Source organism: Bufo gargarizans, chromosome 6 (genome assembly GCF_014858855.1).
Source record: "Bufo gargarizans isolate SCDJY-AF-19 chromosome 6, ASM1485885v1, whole genome shotgun sequence".
Taxonomy (NCBI): domain Eukaryota; kingdom Metazoa; phylum Chordata; class Amphibia; order Anura; family Bufonidae; genus Bufo; species Bufo gargarizans.
This window is the reverse complement of record NC_058085.1, coordinates 244,129,953-244,152,208: the sequence shown is the minus strand read 5'-3', so window position 1 is coordinate 244,152,208 and position 22,256 is coordinate 244,129,953. Positions and strand designations below refer to the sequence as shown.

The 22,256-nt window shown below is 46.4% G+C and overlaps 1 protein-coding gene across 2 annotated transcripts in view; it reads right to left on the bottom strand.

Annotated features, from left to right (window-relative positions):
- The window catches only part of LOC122940240 (protein phosphatase Slingshot homolog), a 215,846-nt gene that overhangs the window by 70,255 nt on the left and 123,335 nt on the right, over positions 1-22,256 (bottom strand). For both annotated transcript variants that reach the window (XM_044296773.1, XM_044296774.1), the window contains one exon: positions 4,300-4,500. In XM_044296773.1, coding sequence (XP_044152708.1) covers positions 4,300-4,500 — 201 coding nt within the window. The remainder of the gene's footprint in view (positions 1-4,299; positions 4,501-22,256) is intronic.

Genomic DNA, 22,256 nt, shown 5'->3' with positions numbered 1-22,256 from the left:
ATCACTGCATTGCCTTTGGAGTCTGCACTTTTTATGTTGACATTGGACTTTGGGCATGACAGAAATTATTTCTAAATTCTATGTCTCATATTTTCTATATTTTCATTACGTCAACAGTACCAGTAAGGACTAGTTGGGCCGTTTCACACAAGTGAGTCCATTGCGGGAATCCCGCTCCGTGTGTGAGTGTGATCCTCCGCTCTGGACTTGCAGGAGCGCACGGCATTATCATGATTTATAATGCTATGTGTCTCTGCTTGGCCTTATTTCTACAGAATCATACTGACAGCTTTATGTCACTATGATTCTGTGGAAAAAAGGCCAAGCAGAGACACATAGCATTATAAATCATGATAATGCCGTGCGATCCTGCAAGTCCAGAGCGGAGGATCACACTCACAAACGGAGCACGATTCCCGCAATGGACTCGCTCGTGTGAAACAGCCCTTAGAGTGTGTTTTTACATATTTACTTTCACTATGTACTTTGTTATTTTGATCTTGATTATTATTTCATTTTATCTTTATAATTTTTTACTTTTATTAAACTTGTATGCAGAGCCAGTGCAAGGTGTGCACGCCTATTTTTCTGTTTAAATAGTTTATATGCCATGTAAATGATGATGCCAAATAATTAATGAGAGTCACCTGTAGAAGAAGGTAGCACACTTGACTATACCTACTATGGCGTCATGTTCGTACGACAGCAAGCGCCTGTGGCGGTGTTCTGTTGTATTTCTCTACCCGGGAACTTTCATTACCCTTGTCACATCCTGTTGTGACGCAGCACGTTCCGACGTTTGGAAGGAGGTGTGTACACCAAAGTGAAGGCAATTACTCCGGCCTTCTGTGTGATGATGCGCGTGCCCTAATAGTGCGAGGAAATATGGGCATGTGATATGAGATGTACACGCCCTCTCCAGCTTCTCGGAATGCAAATGCTTTCACCAGGCAAGAAGACTGTAGTGCGTGCTTCACAAATCAGCAGGAGGGGTTGGTCTTTCGGCTATGTGGGAGCCCGCATCTGTAAGAGCCGCATTCAAGGGGCAAAAGAGCCGCGGTTTGCTGACCACTGGGATAGGTCATTAATATTAACCCTTAATATTAACCCTTAAGGACCATTCAATTTTTCACCTTAAGGACTAGGCCATATTTTGCAAATCTGACATGTCACTTTATGTGGTGATAACTTTAAAACACTTTTACTTATCCAGGCCATTCTGAGACTTTTCTCGTCACATATTGTACTTGATGACAGTGGTCAAATTGAGTTTTATAATAGATAGCAATACCTCCAAAAATAGTTATTACTTTACATTCCCCATATGTCTACTTCATGTTCAGATCATTTTGAGAACGCCATTTTATTTTTTGGGAACGTTACAAGGCTTAGCAGTTTAGAAGCAAATCTTAAAATTTTTCTGAACATTTCTAAAACCCACTTTTTGTCACGGCTGACGACGGGGAAAATCCTCAGCCGTTCGATGCCAGATGATGTTAACCCCTGCTCGGCCAGGATGACAGAATTAGGGAGCAGGTCACCTCCTAATCGCATCCCTAATCTGACCCTAACGCCTAGCTGCATTGGCCGACCTTTAAGGTAGGAGGACCCATGCTCAGGAACCTCGGATACCTAACTCACCCTCCGACCGGTTCCTGGACTAGGAGTCAGGGTAAGACGGCCTGTTCCTTCTGGACACGGAGGAACAGGGGTCTCACTGGCCAAGCTGCAGGGAAAAGGGGAAGCACAAACAGATCTATGGATATGGCAGGTGAACTGCTGCCAGTTCCGCCTACCTGCCACAGCCTTGCTGACTGGATCCCTGTGGTGGCAAGCTGAAGATCCCAACGCATCCACACACAGAGACCCAGATCCATAGCTGCACAGAAAAACAAGGAAAACATCAAATAGACATCACACATAAACTTGACATAAACTTATGACCACAAGGGTGGCCCCCATTGGCAGGTGAAATAACAGGAAGCTGCTCCAGATAAGCATGGCTGAAGTAACCCACAGACTGGAGCTAACACTGAGGCTTTATAGGCCCAAGTAGCCACACCCAACAAACACACCCAGTGTTCAGACACAGAAGGGAATTAACCCTTCAAACACAAGGTAAGGGAAGACGGCCACTTAAAAGGGAATACACACATAAAAACACACACTACACCTGTTGCCGCGGGCAACGGCATGTGTGACAATCATGTCCTGGGGATCAGCCATAGGGCTGGGACACTGCCACCACACGCACTAAAGACCACACGTTGCCACGGACAACCAAATGCAGGAAAGTTTCACACAACAAATATAGGCCGTGACACTTTTTCAGGACCAGTTCAGGTCTGAAGTCACTTTGTGAGGCTTACATAATAGAAACCACCCAAAAATGACCCAATTTTACATACTACACCCCTCAGGGTATTCAAAACTAATTTTACAAACTTTGTTAACCCTTTAGGTGTTCCACAAGAATTAATGAAAATAGAGATAACATTTCAAAATTTCACTTTTTTGGCAGATTTTCGATTTGAATCCATTTTTTCCAGTAACAAAGCAAGGGTTAACAGCCAAACAAAACTCAATATTTTTGGCCCTGATTCTGTAGTTTACAGAAACTCCCCATATGTGGTTGTAAACTGCTGTAAGGGCACACGGCAGGGCGCAGGATGGAAAGGAACGCCAGACGGTTTTTGGAAGGCAGATTTTGCTGGACTGTTTTTTTGACACCATATCCCATTTGAAGCCCCCCTGATGCACCCCTAGAGTAGAAACTCCCAAAAATGTTGGGGTTATCTTAACAAGCATCCAAAAATTATGCCTTAACAGAGGCATAAACCTGCTCTGTTTATACACAGATAAATGTTAATTTCAGAAGAAACAGTGCCTTTTATTTTGGAGCAGCAGCAGTATAGCGTAGTTGTGGAAAGGGAAAGGTGAATAGGGGTAATGGCACATGGTAGCAGCAGTAGAAGCACAGCATGGAACAGAGAAGTCAGTAGATGTGGGTGTGTGGTTGTGTTGGGGTAGTAGTAGTGGCGGTTGTGTAGGGGTAATGGTAGTGGCAATAGAGCGAGTAGCAGACCATATGACTGATGTAAAGTGACATCATATGGTCAAGGAAGAGGAGCGCTGCAGCCTCTTCTAAGAGCTGATTCGACAACCAGGACCCCTGCCTATGTGATACTAATCACCTATCCTTAGGATAGGTCATTAATATTAATTAACGGATAACCCCTTTAACATAGGGAGGTGCTCATATGCTGAGTTTTTTGAGTGTTGATTATGAAGTTGATTGTTTTGAAAAGTTAATGTAAGGGATTGAGAAATGTTAAAAGTAGACTGTTTTGTATGTTGGTACACCCCTGATCGAGCCTGTATTCAAGGAACTTTTCTTGGAAATATGTAGAAAGGATGAGAAATTTGCTTGGCTTTACTGGTATCCACCCAGTCTTTGTCCCTGGTTCGTCTTCTTTTGCTGCATATACCTCACTCCAAGGTGTCAGTGTAAACAGAAGAGTGGAAGAAAGTCTGCCAGAGGTTCACCAACATGGGAGACCTGCGCTGAAGAGGGTGAAGGAAACCAGCGTTCGTTTACTATACCACAGAAGCTGGAGAGCAATGCAGTGAATATGCAGAGATTTGAGTGGGGAACCTAAAAAGAAAGAGGCTTGTGGACACTTTTTTAAATCAACAAATTAAGATTTTATTGAATATTTGGAGTTATTTATCAAAGACTGGCTTTTTAGGTTGGTGTTTGATAGCCCCTGCGCGGCCAAAGGAAGCGTCTAATTTATGTCAAGTCCTAGTCATTAATTAGACACACCTCTGCCAGTCCGTGCACTTGGAGTGAAAATTGTACTAGTTTACTCCTCATTTACACCTGTTTCCAGGCATAAGTGTTAGTAAATTTGCAGGGGCCAATGTCTCCCAAGTGGCGAGCACAAAGTAAAATGCAAAAAAAAAAATGTTGCACATGTTTTTTAAACTGGCGTAGCGATGTTAATGATGACCCCCCAAAACAAAAATCTATAATGTTGATACGAGCTCAAACATGTCCTCAAACATTTTTGAACCCTGCAGATCCGCGTGTAACAAGTAAAGAATACTACTTGCGACTACAAGGTCAATTGTTGCCATACAAAGGCCCCATGAAATGTACGTTTTTTTTTTAGCAGATTCTGTCCAAACCTCAGTTAACTTCTGCAACCATGGTACAATTTTTGTTTTTGAGAGGTGCTGGGCTCTAAAAAGCCAATAATGGCAACAAAGATTAAATTGTTTTTGTATACTACTTACCTTGCTCCTAGGATGCCCTGGTATGTCTGAAGCTGCCGTAGAAATCCAGCGTTCGGTTGCACAATGCTCCTTCTTTCCTTAACGTGTTTTAAAGCATCTTCAAATGTCCACTCGTATTCCTTCATAGCATAAGCTATAACTGTGGAGGCTGAACGAGAGACACCCATCTTACAATGCACAAGGACACGGGTGCCTTGACGTCTGTAGAGACAAAGGGAACATCTAGTTTTAAACCATTTCACAGATAAGTGTTGGTAAGCAGGCTAGACATACTCACAAGGGTGTCTGTATGAAAATAATTCAAATGCATCAAACTTTTTTTGATCTGAAAACAAGAGTTTCTCCCAAAAAAATCTGCTGTGTCAAATAAAAAATACCAGGTTCAACAAAATGTGAGACACTCTAACAAGTGTAAAATCAGTGGGAGCCCTGGCCCTGCTGGTCCTCTGAATGGGTGTCTTTGAACTGCTAGACCATGTCCGTATACCACAGACAGAACAATTGCATAGTTATGCTACTGTAAATGGCCCCCACATAAATCTACTTGGTAATTCTGAGAGTGCTGATTTATTTGCTTACTATGCAGCAACTCAAACTTCCATTGGGTACAGTTGCATTTTGTTAGGATATATCACAACCCTAACAACCACCTACAGCTGCCCTTATGGGAGCTCATATAGGTTTATCCCATTCCCATCGAGTTCAATACTAGTTGTAAAAATCGAAATATCTAAAGCCTGTGACTGCCTGCATCGGCAAAGATGACTGACAGCAGCATGGAGCAGGGGGGAGAATTATATAAATACTGGCACTATGGGGGGAGTAATTATATATATATATATTATACACACATATACACACACAAAAGTGAGTACACCCCCACATTTTTATATTTATCTTTTCATGGGACAACACTGAAAATATGACAGTTTGATACAATGTAAAGTAGTCAGTCTACAGCTTGTATAATTGGTGAGCCCTAAAAATAACACAATAAAGCCATTAATGTCTAAACCGCTGGCAACAGAAGTGAGTACGCCCCTAAGTGAAAATGGCCAAATTGTGGCCAACGTGTTAATATTTTGTGTGGCCACATTATTTTCCAGCATTGCCTTAACTCTCTTGCACATGGACTTCACTAGAGCTTTACAGGTTGCCACTGAAATTATCTTCTACTCAGTTGGAGGATGCCCTCACAGTTGCTCAATAAGTTTTAAGTCCGATTACCTCCGTTTCTTTAGCAAGGCAGTGGTCGTCTTGGAAGTGTGTTTGTGGTTATCATGCCGTCTGGTTTCTAAAGGGAGGGGACCATGCTTTGATTCAGTCACAGTACATGTTGGCATTTATAGTTCCCTCAATGAATTGTAGCTCCCCACAGCCGGCAGCACTCATGCAGCCCCAAACCATGACACTCCCACCACCATGTTTGACTGTAGGCAAGACACATTTGTCTTTGTACTCCTAACAGTTGCTGCCACATACGCTTCACACCATCTGAACCAAATACGTTTACCATGGTCTCATTAGACCACAGGGCGTGGTTTCAGTAATCCATGTCTTTAGTCCGTTTGTCTTCAGCAACCTGTTTTCAGATTTTCTTGTGCATCATTTTCCGAAGAGGCTTCCTTCTGGGAAGACAGCCATGCAGACCAATTTGAAGCAGTGTGCAGTGTATGGTCTGAGCATTGACAGGCTAACCGCCCACCCCTTTAACCTCGGCAGCAATGCTATTTTGAAAAGACAACCTCTGGATATGACGCTGAGCATGTGCACTCAACTACTTTGGTTGACCATGTCGAGGTCTGTTCTAAGTGGAACTTAAACTGCTGAATGGTCTTGGTCACCGTGCTGGGGATGTTGGCAATCTTCTTATAGCCGAGGCCATCTTTATGTAGAGCAACTATTTTTTTTATTTTTTTTGGGCCATTTTCACATAGGAGTGTACTCATTTAAAGGGATTCTGTCACCTCCCCTCAGCCAAAAAACGATTTAAAAGCAGCCATGCAGCACAGCTTACCTGGATTAGGCTGTGCTGTTTTATCTTGAAATCCGTCCAGCAGTTACTTAAAAAAACGACTTTGATCAATAAGGAAATGCGTCCTGAAGGTGCCCAGAGGGGCGTTTTTTTCTTCTTAGAGAGCCCAGTACCGCCCCTCTTTCAGTGCCCAGCCCGCCTTCCTTGTACTGTCTAACCGCCGCCTCCAGCCTGCCACAGCCTCTCCTCCCCCTCCCTCACGCCGAACGAAGTCTCGCACAGGCGCAGTACCCACTGAGGGCTGCGCCTGTGCGATCATCAGGAGACTGAGGGCGGCAGCTTCATCTTCGTCACTGGGCATGCGCCGAGCCCAGTGACGTCCGATGCTCGCTCTTCCCTCAGTCAGCAGGGAAGAGCGAGCATCGGACGTCACTGGGCTCGGCGCATGCCCAGTGACGAAGATGAAGCTGCCGCCCTCAGTCTCCTGATGATCGCACAGGCGCAGCCCTCAGTGGGTACTGCGCCTGTGCGAGACTTCGTTCGGCGTGAGGGAGGGGGAGGAGAGGGAGGGGAGGCTGTGGCAGGCTGGGGGCGGCGGTTAGAAAATACAAGGAAGGCGGGCTGGGCACTGAAAGAGGGGCGGTACTGGGCTCACTAGGAAGAAAAAAACGCCCCTCTGGGCACCTTCAGGACGCATTTCCTTATTGATCAAAGTCGTTTTTTGAAGTAACTGCTGGACGGATTTCAAGATAAAACAGCACAGCCTAATCCAGGTAAGCTGTGCTGCATGGCTGCTTTTAAATCGTTTTTTGGCAGAGGGGAGGTGACAGAATCCCTTTAAAGATATGGAGAGTAATTGAGTAGGCGGCACAGTTAGCACATACCCTCCAGTGTACTCATTTATGTTGCCAGATGTTTAGACATTCGTGTTGAGTTATTTTGAGGGCACTCCAAATTCGTACCGTTATATATATTGACACTCCAGGGGGGTAGTTAAAATATATATACTGGCTAATCACGGGGGAGCCACCTATCTATAAAAAAGGAAATAAACTGAAGCGCATCAAAAAGTTGTGAAAAAAAGTGGGGTCCTTTATTTACCCATATAGCAATGTTTCTTTTTTATTGTTGGATGGTTAGTCACATCTTAAAGGGGTATTCCGGGATTTTAATATTGATGACCTTGTTCCTATGACACTACAGGAGCGTTATGCATACTGTGGGAACATAATTATTATTAGGCATAATATGGAGGGAATAGTTACAAATGGAGCACTCTAGTGGAGCATTATCACTTTTGCGGTCATTGAAGGGGGCACTATTACTAATGAATACACTCTGGGAAAGAATTAATACTGTTGGTGGGACTTAGAAGCACTATTACTATGTGGGAGACTTTTTGTATGGTACTATTATTTTTGCAGTATAGTATTTTTAAGCATTTGGGACAGTATTGAGGGTAGCACTAGAATGACTCTGCTGGGGTTTCACAATGGGGAGGATTATGGTAAGATTAGGAATATAAGATGTTTGTGTGGCACAGATTAATTGTGGCAGAAAGAAGTTGTCATATTGGTCTGGTCCAAATTGAGAAGTTGAGGAAAGAGAGTATCTACATCAGAGGAGACATCACTGGATGTAAGAAGTATATAGTGCTGTATTATCCTGTTTGTTTGGTAGCACAGAATGTGATGTCCATCCAAATATGTCTTGAGCAGTAAGGCTGGGGGGAGAACCTAGAATTTTCCAATGTATACACATGTAAAAAAGGAAACCTGGAAAACTGGTTAAACCGGGTGTGTACTGGACAAAGACCCTACAGCGAAATGTCCTGGTGGGCTGATGCCCAGGGGGTCGTCCAAACCCTACCTAAAATACCAATAAATGTCAGGGATGGTGTAACACAAAACAAGTTACAAATAAGGATCCGACTGGCTTGATCCAAAACTAAAGCCCTGAAGCTCTCCCTGTCTTCTCAGCCCATGCAAAGATCTCAGTGATAGAAAGTTGCATGTCCACGTACATAGACTGAATGACACCTGCAAACCCTATAATAGGGAGGGGACACGACCACCAGCTCCCTGCACTTAATACGGAGGGAGTCAGGGTCACCTAGAACCAAGCCAACAGGAAAACAACAAATACAGAAATAGACTTATCTGAAAGACCAGCTGTAGCAACTTCTAGCAGAGAACGCAATCCAGGATGTAATATAAACCGCAAGGTGAGGCAGTATGGGGAGGAGATACATAGGGAGGCAATCACTGCTAATAGATAACAGCTGGGAGAGGGAGGAGAGATGTCAAAACGAAAGAAAAACAAAAGAAGATCATGCAGGAGGTACTGAAGAACGTCTATCAGAACATCTCAAAGATATGGTGGTGACAGTACCCCTCCCTCTACGAGTGGACTCCGGACACTCAGAGCCCACCTTCTCAGGATGGGACCTATGGAATGCCCTGAGAAGACGAGTGGCCTTAATGTCCGCCACTGGAACCCACATCCTCTCCTCAGGACCATGGGTTGGACAGTGGGTTGGACATAAGGTTTTAATAGGGACTTGTGAAAAACATTATGGATCTTCCAAGTCTGAGGAAGATCAAGACGGTAGGCAACGGGACTGATGACGGACAAGATTTTGTAAGGCCCAATAAACTTAGGACCCAACTTCCAGGAGGGAACCTTCAATTTGATATTCTTCGAAGACAACCATACCAGATCACCAACATTCAGGTCCAGACCAGGCACACGTCTCTTATCCGCCACACGCTTATATCTCTCACTCATGCTCTTTAGATTATCCTGAATCTTTTGCCAAATAGATGACAAAGACGAGAAGAATCTCTCCTCATCAGGTAAACCAGAAGCCCCCTCTCCAGAGAATCTCCCAAACTGCGGATTAAACCCATATGCACCAAAAAATGGTGACTTATCAGAGGACTCCTGACGACGGTTATTTAAAGCAAACTCAGAAAGGGAGAGAAAAGAACACCAATCCTCCTGATTCTCTGCCGCAAAACAACGCAGATATGTCTCCAGATTCTGATTGACACGCTCTGTCTGGCCATTCGACTGCGGGTGGAAAGCAGAAGAGAATGACAACCAAACCCCCAAGCGAGAACAGAAGGCCTTCCAGAATCTGGAAACAAACTTCGTGCCCCTATCAGAGACTATTTCTGAAGGGATACCATGCAGTTTGACAATGTGATCAATAAATGCCTGCACCAGCGTTTTAGCATTGGGCAAGCCAGGAAAAGGAACAAAATGTGCCATTTTGCTAAAACGGTCCACCACCACCAGAATCACAGTCTTCCCCGAGAAACGAGGCAGGTCCGTAATGAAATCCATGGACCGATGTGTCCGAGGACGGGAAGGAATGGGTAACGGAAGGAGAGGACCTGATGGCCGTGAATGAGGGACCTTGGCATGAGCGCAGGTCTCGCAGGCTGCCACAAAACCCTCAACCGACTTACGAAGAGCCGGCCACCAGAATCTCCGAGCAATGAGATCCACTGTGGCTCAGCAAGGACAGTATCGTGGTGCTCCTTAAAAACCTTGTGTCGTAAAGCGAGAGGCACAAACAACCTCCCAGGAGGACAAAGATCAGGAGCCTCTGCCTGGGCTGCCTGAACCTCTGCCTCCAATTCAGGATAAAGAGCAGACACAACCACCCCTTCAGCCAAAATGGGACCCGGGTCTTCAAAGTTCCCCCCTCCCGGAAAACAACGTGACAGGGCATCCGCCTTCACATTTTTAACCCCAGGGCGGAACGTGACAACAAAATTAAACCTTGATAAGAACAAAGACCATCTGGCCTGTCTCGGGTTCAGACGCTTGGCTGACTCCAAGTAGGCCAGATTCTTATGGTCAGTAAACACGGTAATAGGGTGTCTGGCTCCCTCTAGCCAATGGCGCCATTTCTCAAAAGCTACCTTGATGCCCAACAACTCCCTATCTTCCACATCGCAATTTCTCTCTGCGGAGGAGAGTTTCTTCGAGAAAAAGGCACACGATCGCCATTTGGCAGGAGAGGGACCCTGAGACAAGACCGCACCCACACCCACCTCAGAAACGTCCACCTCAAGTATGGAGGGCAGAGAGATATCAGGTTGTACATAGATGGGAGCGGAAGCAAAACTCTCCTTGATACTAGAAAAGGCCTTACGCGCCTCTACTGTCCAGAAGGAAAAATCTACCCCCTTTCTAGTCATATCAGTGAGTGGGGTTTAACAACAGAGGAATAATTCAAAATAAACTTCCTGTAATAATTGGCAAAACCCAAAAAACGCATCAGCGCCTTCTGATTCTCAGGAAGCTCCCACTCAAGCACAGAAGGGACCTTCTCGGGGTCCATGCGAAAACCAGAAGCAGAAAGAAGAAACCCCAGAAATGTAATTGCTGGAACCGCAAACACACAATTTTCCAGTTTAGCGTACAATTTAATCTCCCGCAGAATGAGCAAGACCTGACGTAGGTGGTCCTTATGAGTTTTGAAATGAAGATAAAAAATCTAAATGTCATCTAGATACACTAGTACAAATTTCCCCATTAAATGATAAAAAAAATGCTGTTCACAAAATGCTGAAAGACGGCTGGAGCATTCATCAAACCAAAAGGCATAACCAAATTCTCAAAATGGCCCTCAGGGGTATTGAAGGCCGTCTTCCATTCGTCAAGTTCTCTGACCCTGACCAGGTTGTATGCCCCTCTTAAATCCAACTTGGAAAAAACTTTAGCCCCAACAATCTGGTTAAACAGGTACGGGATCAGAGGAAGCTGATAAGGGTCACGAATTGTGATACTGTTCAGCTCCCTGAAATCCAGACATGGTCTTAAAGAACCATCTTTTTTTCTTAAAGAAAAAAACAGCAGCAACAGGTGACTTCGAGGGTCATATGTGTCGCTTTCTCAGGCTCTCAGAGATATAAGCACGCATAGAGACCCTTTCAGGTTGGGAGAGTTTGTATAAACGAGATTTAGGCAGCTTGGCGCCTGGGATGAGATTAATAGAGCAATTGTACTCCCTGTGAGGGGGCAGCTCCTGAACACCACTCTCAGAAAACACATCCGAAAATTCAGAGAGAAAAGATGGTGCAGTGTTAGTAGAAACCTCTGAAACAGATGTCGTGAGGCAATTCTCTCTGCAAAAGTCACTCCAACCATTTATTTGCCTCGCTTGCCAATCAATGGTGGGGTTATGTTTAGTGAGCCAGGGTAGCCCCAACACTAGAGGAGTAGGCAACCCGCTTAGGACGAAACATGACACATCCTCAAAATGAGTATCGCTCACAATCAAACGATATTGTGAACTATGCCCTTTAACGATTTCTGAGAAAGTGGAGCGGAATCAATAGCAAAAACAGGTATATCCTTTCCCAAAGTGCATACCTGGAAACCATGTGTTATAGCAAATTGATTATCAATGAGATTGACAGCTGCTCCACTATCTACAAAATCTCACAAAAAAAATGTCCTGCTCTCTAGCGCCACCCTGGCAGGCAGGACAAAACGGGAACTACAAGCAAACGGAAAACCTTAAATTTCTTTTTAGAGGATTTTTTTCTTTTTGTTTCTTTATTACTCTCAAAAAACTGTCTGAATCTCCTAGAGGGACAAACATTTGCCAAATGATTTATACCTCCACAACAGAAACAAACCCTCCTCTGAGAGCTGAATCTTCTATTGTCAGAGGCAAGCAAACCTAGCTGCAATGGCTCCTGCTCAGAGGGGATTGAGAGAGACCGAGACCCCTGCGCACTAAATGAGACCGCCGCACTGTCCTTGGACTGAGTATGACAGGAAGGAGTGATCTCTCCTCTCTATCTAAGATGCCTGTCAATACGAACGGCCCGAGACATGGCGGACTCCAAGGAAGTAGGTCTCTCATGAAAGGCAAATGCATCTTTCAATCCCTCTGAAAGACCATGGCAAAATTTACTTCGGAGTGCAGCATCATTCCAACCACTATCAGCTGCCCATCTCCGAAATTCTGAACAGTATATCTCTGCGGACTGTTTACCCTGGCATAAAAGACGCAGATTAGATTCAGCCAGAGCAATATGATCCGGATCATCACATATCTGACCTAGGGCTACCAAAAATTCATCCACTGATCGGAGGGGCCGTGCCCCCACCGGCAGCATAAAAGGCCCAAGACTGAGCGTTATCCCTGAGCAGTGAGATGATGATCCCCACCCTCTGCTCCTCATCACCAGAGGAATGGGGAAGTAGGCGAAAATGGAGTTTGCAAGCCTCTCTAAAACAAACAAAATTCTCACTACCCCTAGAGAAGGTATCCGGAAGCGAGATCTTAGGCTCAGAACAAACTCCATGAACGCAAGCAGAACCGATCACCTGAAACTGAGATACAGTTTTAAGGAGCTCTGCGACCTCCAGTGAAAGACCCCGCATGCGGTCCGTCAAGGCTAAAACCGGATCCATGGTTAAGATGGTTTTAGCGGTTTATAATGTCACGGATGGTGTAACAGAAAACAAGAAGTTACAAATAAGGATCCGACTGGCTTGATCCAAAACTAAGGAACAAAACTAAGCCCTGAAGCTCTCCCTGTCTTTTCAGCCGATGCAAAGATAATAGTGAGGGGGCACGACCACCAGCTCCCTGCACTTAATACGGAGGGAGTCAGGGTCACCTAGAACCAAGCCAACAGGAAAACAACAAATACAGAAATAGACTTATCTGAAAGACCAGCTGTAGCAACTTCTAGCAGAGAACACAATCCAGGATGTAATATAAACCACAAGGTGAGGCAGTATGGGGAGGAGATACATAGGGAGGCAATCACTGCTAATAGATGACAGCTGGGAGAGGGAGGAGAGATCTCAAAACGAAAGAAAAACAAAAGATCATGCAGGAGGTACTGAAGAACGTCTATCAGAACTTCTCAAAAGATCTGGTGGTGACAATACCTGCCTACAACATGGGGATAATTTTAGTTTTTTTCCACAGGCACTTTAAGCACACAGTCTGCCCCTGGGTTAAACACATAGTAACTTTGTCTATGGATTTAGTAACAGCATGACTGAGAAAGTGAACTTTCAATCTGGCAGCTACTACTACTGCAAGCATCCTCTGGGCGTTCCCTAACTCTGAAGTGCCCTTGGCTCTGTGCAGTAAGTGCATTACAACCACTCCCTGTTGCCTAGCATCCATCAAGGAGCCTTTTACACCCTTCACTCTGGAGCCTATGTTTAACATATATACGTTTGGGGGAAAAAATGATACAAAATCATAGTAGAGTACACTTTTCCATTCTGCATACATTAAAGGGGTTTTCCAACCCCTATAATAACCCAACCCCTCATATAGGTTATACTTTCTCCGTTCCCCAGCACCCGCGCCGCTTCTGATCCCTGCACGGCCGCAGCTGCAGTGCTCCAGACAAAAAATAAAAAAAATATCAAGCAGCCATTGGCTCCTAATCTGAAAAATTTAGGAGCCAAATGAAATTTTTTAGCTGTAAATCGCCAAATTTTTGTTGTAACATAAAGGGTCAGAAACTGGGTTTTCTTTAGCCTCTTTGCTATTAGTTTTTCCATTCATAAACCTCCACATTGAGCTCCCAGCAGCAGATAGAAGCCTGCAGTACACGCTGGCACTTCCGGTGTGACATCACCTGGGCACATGGTCTTTTGCTCAGCAGAGCTTCCATTCGTGCCATGCTGTCCCTGACACTTCATGAGCAGTCGGCAGTGGTGCGTGCACCCCTGCTCCATAAATAGCAGTTAAATTATCATGCGTATTCATACGCATTAGACATTTTTTAGGGAGAAAAACTGCCTGTAGCAATATAATGCTATGTGATCCCTGGCAGCGCTGGGGGTCAGGCCGGGAGCTGCGTTGCCACTAGTGAGAGGGGTAATTTTGTAACCTGCACATTGTCATAACAGCCCCAATAATTCTCACAACTGTAGGGTTGCAATGCGACCCCATTCACAGTCACTATTTGAAACCCTGCACTACACTACGATGATTGGTCGTGCTAGCAACAGTGCATTCCTTTTTTTTTATTTAGCACACAGACAAAGCGCACCAGGCCCTGTGACAGAATTGCGTAAACCAGCTATGGAATCAGTTTCATTTGCTAGTGTAAGGAGACAAAGCCCAGGGTTACTCAGCATTGTGTGTGTGGCTGCGCACACTGCAGCTGTCCACTATCATTGCCCTCTCTTCTCCACCACTTACCGCTTACATGGGGAGCACAGGGCACCCTCAGCATATGGCGCAGTGTACGCAGAACGCTGACCTCCGTGCACCACATGACTGAAAAACTCGTCTACTTTAGCTGCCCCTTGTCTATGGAGCAGTCGACAGTGAGCGCACGTTTTACTGAAAAGCAAGCTGCTGTGTTCAGCGCGGGAGAAGGGGGGGGGGGTGAGAGGAGCAGCCAATGGTACGGCAGCACGCTGATACTGACAAATCAGCAGCCTCCTGACTAATAACAGAGCTCTGTACTGGATTGCTGTGTGTCTGCTGGATGCAAGACCTTTCTTCTTAAAGTGGCAGAGCAGCGGAGGGTCTGGGCGCAAGTGGCAACAAGACTACAAAGTCTTGTCACCATTTTGCAATTCTAAGTCACACTGGCGACCATTTGGTCGCCATCTGGAGCCCTGAGCTGCATCTCCCCATTGCAAGGATCAAAACATCCGATGACGGGGGAGGTGGGGTTTGGTTTAGCAGCCAATAGCAGGTCGCTATGGGGATGAGCCTCCCTAGCATCGTGGATGATGCAGGGAGAGGCAGTGGCGGCAGTGTAATTACTGTATTATTTCTTTAAAGGGGCTTTTCCAGGATTTCTTAACTTCTGACAAATCCTCTGGATAGGTCTTCAATATCTGATTGGTGGGAGTCTGACACCAGAGCCGCCAAATAGCTGTTCGAGAAGGCACCAGAGCTCACATTAGTGTCCCAGCCTTCTTGCAGCTTTGTCTAGGCCATGTTATATGTCACGTTAATCGGTCACATGGCCTAGGAGCAGCTCAGTCTTATTGAAGTGAATGGGGCTAAGCTGCGAAACCAAGCACAGCTGCTGTACAATATATGGCACTGTGCTTTTTGAGCTGAGAGAAGGATGCAGCACTACTGCAAGCACTGGTGCCTTCTCAAACAGCTGAACGATGTGGTCCTGGCTGTCAGACCCCCATCGATCAGATATTTATGACGATTCTCTTGCGTCATCATCACATCACTGCACGAGACTTCACACAGTGTATTCAATCAAGATGGCCATGAAGGCCTCTACATGACCAAATGGATAAGGAGGGTATTTTTTATTTTAACCCTGATTAACCCCTGAAATGCCTAAATTGTGGCCTCAGATGCCGCAATCAGCGATGAAAGTGGCATCTCAGGGATTCAATAACAGGAGGCAGTGTGACTGCAAAATACATATGGTCGTATGCATGAGCCCTAACTCCAAGTCAATCACACATCTGTGAAATCAATCCAGTTGTGAAGCAACACTGATTTTCAATCAATTACTCCTGCTGTTATGCAATTTGAACAGACAACAGGTAGAAAAATTAGGCAATTAGTAAGACCACCCTTATAAAAGGAGTGGTTCTGCAGGTGGTGACAACAGACCATTTCTCTGCTATGGCAAGAAGGTTAGCTGTGTCAGTCAGCAGAGTGTCCAGAGCATGGAGCACATACCAGGACACAGTCCAGTACACCAGGAGATGTGGAGGGGGCCGTAGGAGGGCAACAACCCAGCAGCAGGACCGCTACCTCCTCCTTTATGCAAGGAGGAACAGGAGGAGCAGTGCCAGAGCCCTGCAAAATGACCTCAAACTGTCAAAAACCAACTCCATGAGGGTGGTATGAGGACCCAACACCGTGAAGAGCGATATTGGCCAATTCAACCTGTGCTCTTCACGGATTAGAGCAGGTTCACACTGAGCACATGTGACAGACGTGACAGAGTCTGGAGACGCCGTGGAGAACATTCTGCTGCCTGCAACATCCTCCAGCACGACTGGTTTGGCAGTGGGTCAGTAATGGTGTGGGGAAGCATTTCTTTGAAGGGCCGCACAGCCCTCCATGTGCTAGCCAGAGGTACCCTGACTGCCATTAGGTACCGGGATGAGATTGGATAAGACATATGCAGGTGCACTAGGCTCTGGGTTCCTTCTGATGCACGACAATGCTAGGTCTCATGTGGCTGAAGTGTGTTACTATGGGCTGGCCTGTCTGTTTCCCCAGACCTGAATCCAATCAAGCACATGTGAGACATCAAGTCTCGTTCCATCCACAAACGCCACGTTGCACCACAGACTGTCCAGGAGTTGACTGATGCTTTAAAGGGACACTGACAGGCCTTCTGAGCATAATTAGCTCTTTATATGCCCCCCTAGGTCTTATAATAAGTTTCCAATTCATATAAGTATTATCCCTGTGCGCATTGTAAAACGTTAAAAATAATCTTTATAATCACCTGTCCTTTCTGCCCAAGGGGCGTTCTTTGTGCCGCATTTGCGCCCAGACTGCCGGATCCTTAGACACGCCCATCTCATTAGTATTCACTTCGCTGGGCGGTATTTTCCTGTCCCCGACATTCGGAGATCCTGCGCATGCGCCCGGCACCCTCGCTCGCCGGGATCACATTGCGCCAAGTAAATACTAATGAGATGGGCGTGTCTAAGGATCCGGCAGTTGGGACACGGCTGGGCACAAATGCAGCACAAAGAACGTCCCTTGGGCAGAAAGGACAGGTGATTATAAAGATTATTTTTAACGTTTTACAATGCGCACAGGGATAATACTTATATGAATTGGAAACTTATTATAAGACCTAGGGGGGCATATAAAAACAGCTAATTATGCTCAGAAGGCCTGTCAGTGTCCCTTAAATCCAGGTCTGGGAGGAAAACCCTCATGAGAACATCCGTTGCCACATCAGGAACATGACCAGGCATTGTAGAGAGGTCATACAGGCACGTGGAGGTCACACACACACACACACACACACTACTGAGCCTCATTTCCTTGTCTTGAGGCATTTCCACTGAAGTTGGATCAACCTGAAATCTGATTTTCCACTTTGATTTAGAGTATAATTCCAAATCCAGACCTCCATGGGATATTAATTAATTATAGTGACCGACAGGTCTCTTCTCACAATAATCCTCCGAAATGTCCCTTTCAGTTGGATGCAGACACAGTATACAACCTTTCATAACAGTAGTGCTTTAAAGGGGTGATCCAAATTAGATGTGTAATGTAAGGAAAAGGCTAAATTAAGCAATTCCATGATTTTTTTTTTTATCTTATGAACTTTAACCATTGTTGCCTGCCTTTTCATTTCAATTTACTTCCTGGATGGGACGCAAGCTTACAGCCCACCCCCACATGACACCTGTTTGGGCAGTAGGATGGCTTGGACAAAAGAAGAATGCTTGTGGTGAGACTATATTGTACCTTGAAGATGTAGGATAAATTACACATTTGTACAGTTTTAGAATAGCATTTACTGTTGATAGTATAGAGATTCCACACCTGAGACCCTTATTATCTCTTATGGGTGGAAATATCACTACACAAGAAGCAAATAGTAAAGTTTACACACTGTGGATTTTTTGTGACAAATGTCAAAAAATAATGGTTTCTAATATACTTGGATTTTATGGTTTTAATAAAGAGATAGGTACCCAAATTCCTCTCTCCTAAGCTCTTTAGAATCCGTAGATTTGTATACATCAGCAGTGTACGGATTCCACTGCACTGGTGGAATGGGCCCGCATCAGTAAGTGCTGTGCCAGGACTTAGCCAAGATCAGACGGCACAGACGGGAGCGGAAATCTGTGAAGCACTCAATTGCAGCCCCATTCCATCAGTACAGTGAAATCCGTAAAAACGGACACATCTGTACACCGCTGAATGAATCTAATGATCTTAGGACAGCTGAAGTATTTCTTTAGCAAACAAAGGCAAAATCCATTAATAAAAATATATTCGAAAAATTATTTTTAGGATTTACATTTTAAATAAAGAAAAGTGGGGTTCACTGGGAATAATGAATTTTCTAGAAAGTGTCTACAGCCGGCATCTCTAAACAGAAGATTCATCCTGGTCCCCACCGATACGGTCATCTGCTTTGTCCATGTTCCGGTACCCCGCAGTGGTGACATCTGGCAAAACATGGGCATGATCACTTGCTCCGCCATGTCACCATTAAAGCCAGGCAATGACTGCAGCGGAGCATGTGATCATGCCCATGTTTTGCCAGATGTCACCACTGCGGGGACCGGAGCATGGACACAGGAGCGCCAGTGCGAAGAGGAGTGGGTAAGTATGAATCTCGTTTAGAGAGGCAAGCTGTAAGCACTTGCTAAAAACTTATTATTCCTCAAGAGTAACTATAACCAAGTCCAAATAAAATATTGGGTAGCAAACAGATTTACCATTTCCACACAATTATGCAGTAAAGTATGTGCATCATGGCAGTAAACACCAGAAAACAGACAAACCACAGCAAAAGCACAGCAAAAACAAGCTCAAACCCTGTGAAGAAGTAGCAGGGAAGAGAGCAGACAAAAATTTATTCCAGGGCAAAATGACGTCAATATCAGAAAAACAGGATGCAGGAAGATTGGACAGGAATATAGTAGCATAAGTAGCCATAGCCCCCCTGACAGGAAGCATGGATGATCTAGCCAATCACACTACAGGAGTGATGGGGGAAAGTCCAATCAGAACTGAGAAAGTAAAAAACAAAAACAAAAACAGCAACATGAGATTATTGTGCAACATATTGTGTAGCTGTTTAGCAGACGACTCAGAAGCACAGCCATATTATTTTATTAAAATGGTTGTCCCACGTCCCTGGTTTACCTGGAGCCCACCACTTCCTACCACTTTGGTCAATAAGTACCATCTGCTTGCTGGACCGCACAGGCAAGCGGCGCCATCATGAAGCATCATGCCTCCTGTCTATGTGCGCATGTTCCCAATGCTGCTATAGACTTTTAGAGTAGATCCATGGAACAGCTCCAAGGCTACTCTGCATCCCCTAGATCCCTCCTATTGAAACTAGATATGTTGCAGACCGATTGAGGGGGTAGGAGCTGCTGTGCGTGTATGAATATGTGCACTCCCATGATCCCATCCACCACAGTAAGAAGCACTACGCAAGCACAGCCACTACAATGAAAGGAGGCACTGTCAAGGAACCATGAACCAGACGTACAACAAGAGATAAGTGGAAATAAGAAGGCTTTATTGAAAATCAAGCTGTAAGGCAAAAGTCCAAACGGATGGCTAAACCGAAGCAGGGTCTTGCGAAGCCAGAGGTCAGGAACCAGGAGGGTAATCAGACGAAGCCTGGATCAGGAACCAGCAGGGTAGTCAGACGAAGCCTGGATCAGGAACCAGCAGGGTAGTCAGACGAAGCCAGGATCAGGAACCAGAAGCAGCAGCAGTCTTAGAAGCATGTGAACACAGGAGGACCAAGCAAGGAACTGAAGCCACAGACCTCCTATATATATGAGCTAGGCATCCAGCTCCTCCCAGTGGGAAGGAGAAGCCGCTGGGTGGGAGGCTACAAGAAACCCAGAAACCAAGATGGCCGCCAGCACATGTCAAACGAAGGAGAACAGCAAGAAGGTAAGACCGTGACAGTACCTCCCCCTCAAGGGCCCCTCCTCCGCGGAGTAAAGAACGGTTTCTGAGGGAAGCGTGCGTGGAAGGCTCGGAGCAAGGCAGGAGCATGGACATCTGCGGAGGGAACCCAGGAACGCTCCTCTGGACCATAACCACGCCAATGGACCAAAAACTGCACCCGACCGCGGACCAGGCGTGAGTCCAGGATATTGCTCACCTCATACTCCTCACGATTGCCCACTTGGACCGGACGAGGCCGAGGAACTGAGGAAGTGAAACGATTACACACCAGTGGCTTCAACAGGGAGACATGAAACACGTTGGAGATCCGCATGCCAGGAGGAAGCGCAAGGGCATAGGCTACCGGGTTTACCCTGCGAAGCACTCGGAAGGGACCAACAAAGCGAGGCGCCAGCTTGGGAGTGGGCACTCGAAGGTTGAGGTTGCGGGTGGACAACCATACGCGGTCTCCGACCTGGTAGGAAGGAGCGGGCGCTCGTCTGCGATCAGCCTGGAGTCTCTGGCGCTGCGCAGAGACCTCAAGGGACCTCTGGATCTGTACCCAAGAAGCACGTAGGACGGAAAGGTGATCCTCCACAGCCGGAATATCCTGGGGAGAGAATACCTCCGGTAACACGGCAGGTTGGAACCCATAATTGGCCATGAAGGGAGACGTCCCAGAGGAAGAGTTCACCGCCGTGTTCCTGGCAAACTCAGCCCAAGGCAGGAGGTCAACCCAATTGTCTTGGTGATCGGAGACATAGCAACGAAGGAATTGCTCCAAGGCCTGATTGGATCGTTCTGCGGCCCCATTGGACTGAGGGTGGTAGGCCGAGGAGAAAGAGAGATGAATCCCCAACTGGGAGCAAAAGGAGCGCCAGAACCTGGACACAAACTGACTCCCCCGATCCGACACAATCTCCTTGGGCAAACCGTGCAACCGGAAGACCTCCCTGGCAAACATTGTGGCCAACTCTTGTGCAGAGGGTAACTTCTTGAGAGGAACACAGTGGCACATTTTGGAAAACCGATCCACAATCATAAGAATGACCTTATGGCCTCGGGATGCAGGGAGGTCCACAATGAAATCCATCCCCAGGTGTGACCATGGACGCTCCCCGGTGGCTATGGGTTGCAAAAGGCCCAACGAACGGTGCCGAGGGGACTTACTCTGGGCACAAACTGAGCATGCCGCTACATATGCGGCGATGTCGGAACGTAGAGAAGGCCACCAGAACAGACGTGAAACAGCCCAGGACAGCTGATTCTTTCCAGGATGCCCCGCGGCCTTGGAGTTATGGTAGGTTCGCAACAACCGAGTGCGCAACTCCTCAGGCACAAAACATCTGCCGTTGGGTCTCCCAGAGGGAGCACCAGATTGAGCCGCCAAAATCTGCTCACCCAGGGGAGAGGTCAGGCTGGTGCGAATGGCGGCCAGGATCTGATTCGGAGGTATGACCGAAGTCGGAATCGACTCCTCCCCGGACAGCTCGGAGTACTGCCGTGATAAGGCATCCGCTCTGATGTTCTTGGAACCGGGTAGGTGGGAGACCACGTAATTAAAACGTGACAAGAACAGAGCCCATCTGGCCTGACGTGGTGTCAATCTCTTGGCCTCAGAGAGGTAGGTCAGATTCTTGTGGTCCGTCAGGATGAGAACCGGAACCACCGAGCCCTCGAGCAAGTGCCTCCATTCTTTAAGGGCCTGCACGATGGCCAATAACGCCCTGTCACCAATCTGATAGTTGAACTCCGCGGAAGACAGTTTCCGGGAGTAAAACCCACAAGGAAGAAGAGGACCCCCTGGTGTTCTACGCCGAGACAGAAGGGCACCTACTCCCGTCTCAGACGCGTCCACCTCGAGGACAAAAGGCAACCCAGGGTTGGGATGCGACAGAATCGGAGCCGACACAAAGGCGGACTTTAGAGCCTCAAAAGCTCGGATGGCCTCGAGCGGCCAGACCTGGGGATTACTGCCCTTCCTGGTCAGATCCGTGAGAGGCTTGGCTAGCATGGAAAAGTCCCTGATGAACTTCCGATAATAATTGGCGAAGCCCAAAAAGCGCTGCAGGGCACGAAGACCACTGGGCTGGGGCCACTGTAAGACAGCCGAAACCTTCTCAGGATCCATGGAGAACCCCTCAGCGGAAATGATGTAACCTAAGAAGGTTACCTGGGATCGGTGAAATTCGCATTTCTCAAGCTTACCGAACAGCTTGTTCTCTCGTAACCATTGCAACACTCGTCTGACATCCAGAATGTGGGCCTCCATGGATTCAGAATATACCAAGATGTCATCCAAATAGACCACCACACACTGCTGCAACAGGTCACGGAAAACATCGTTGATGAATTCCTGGAAGACTG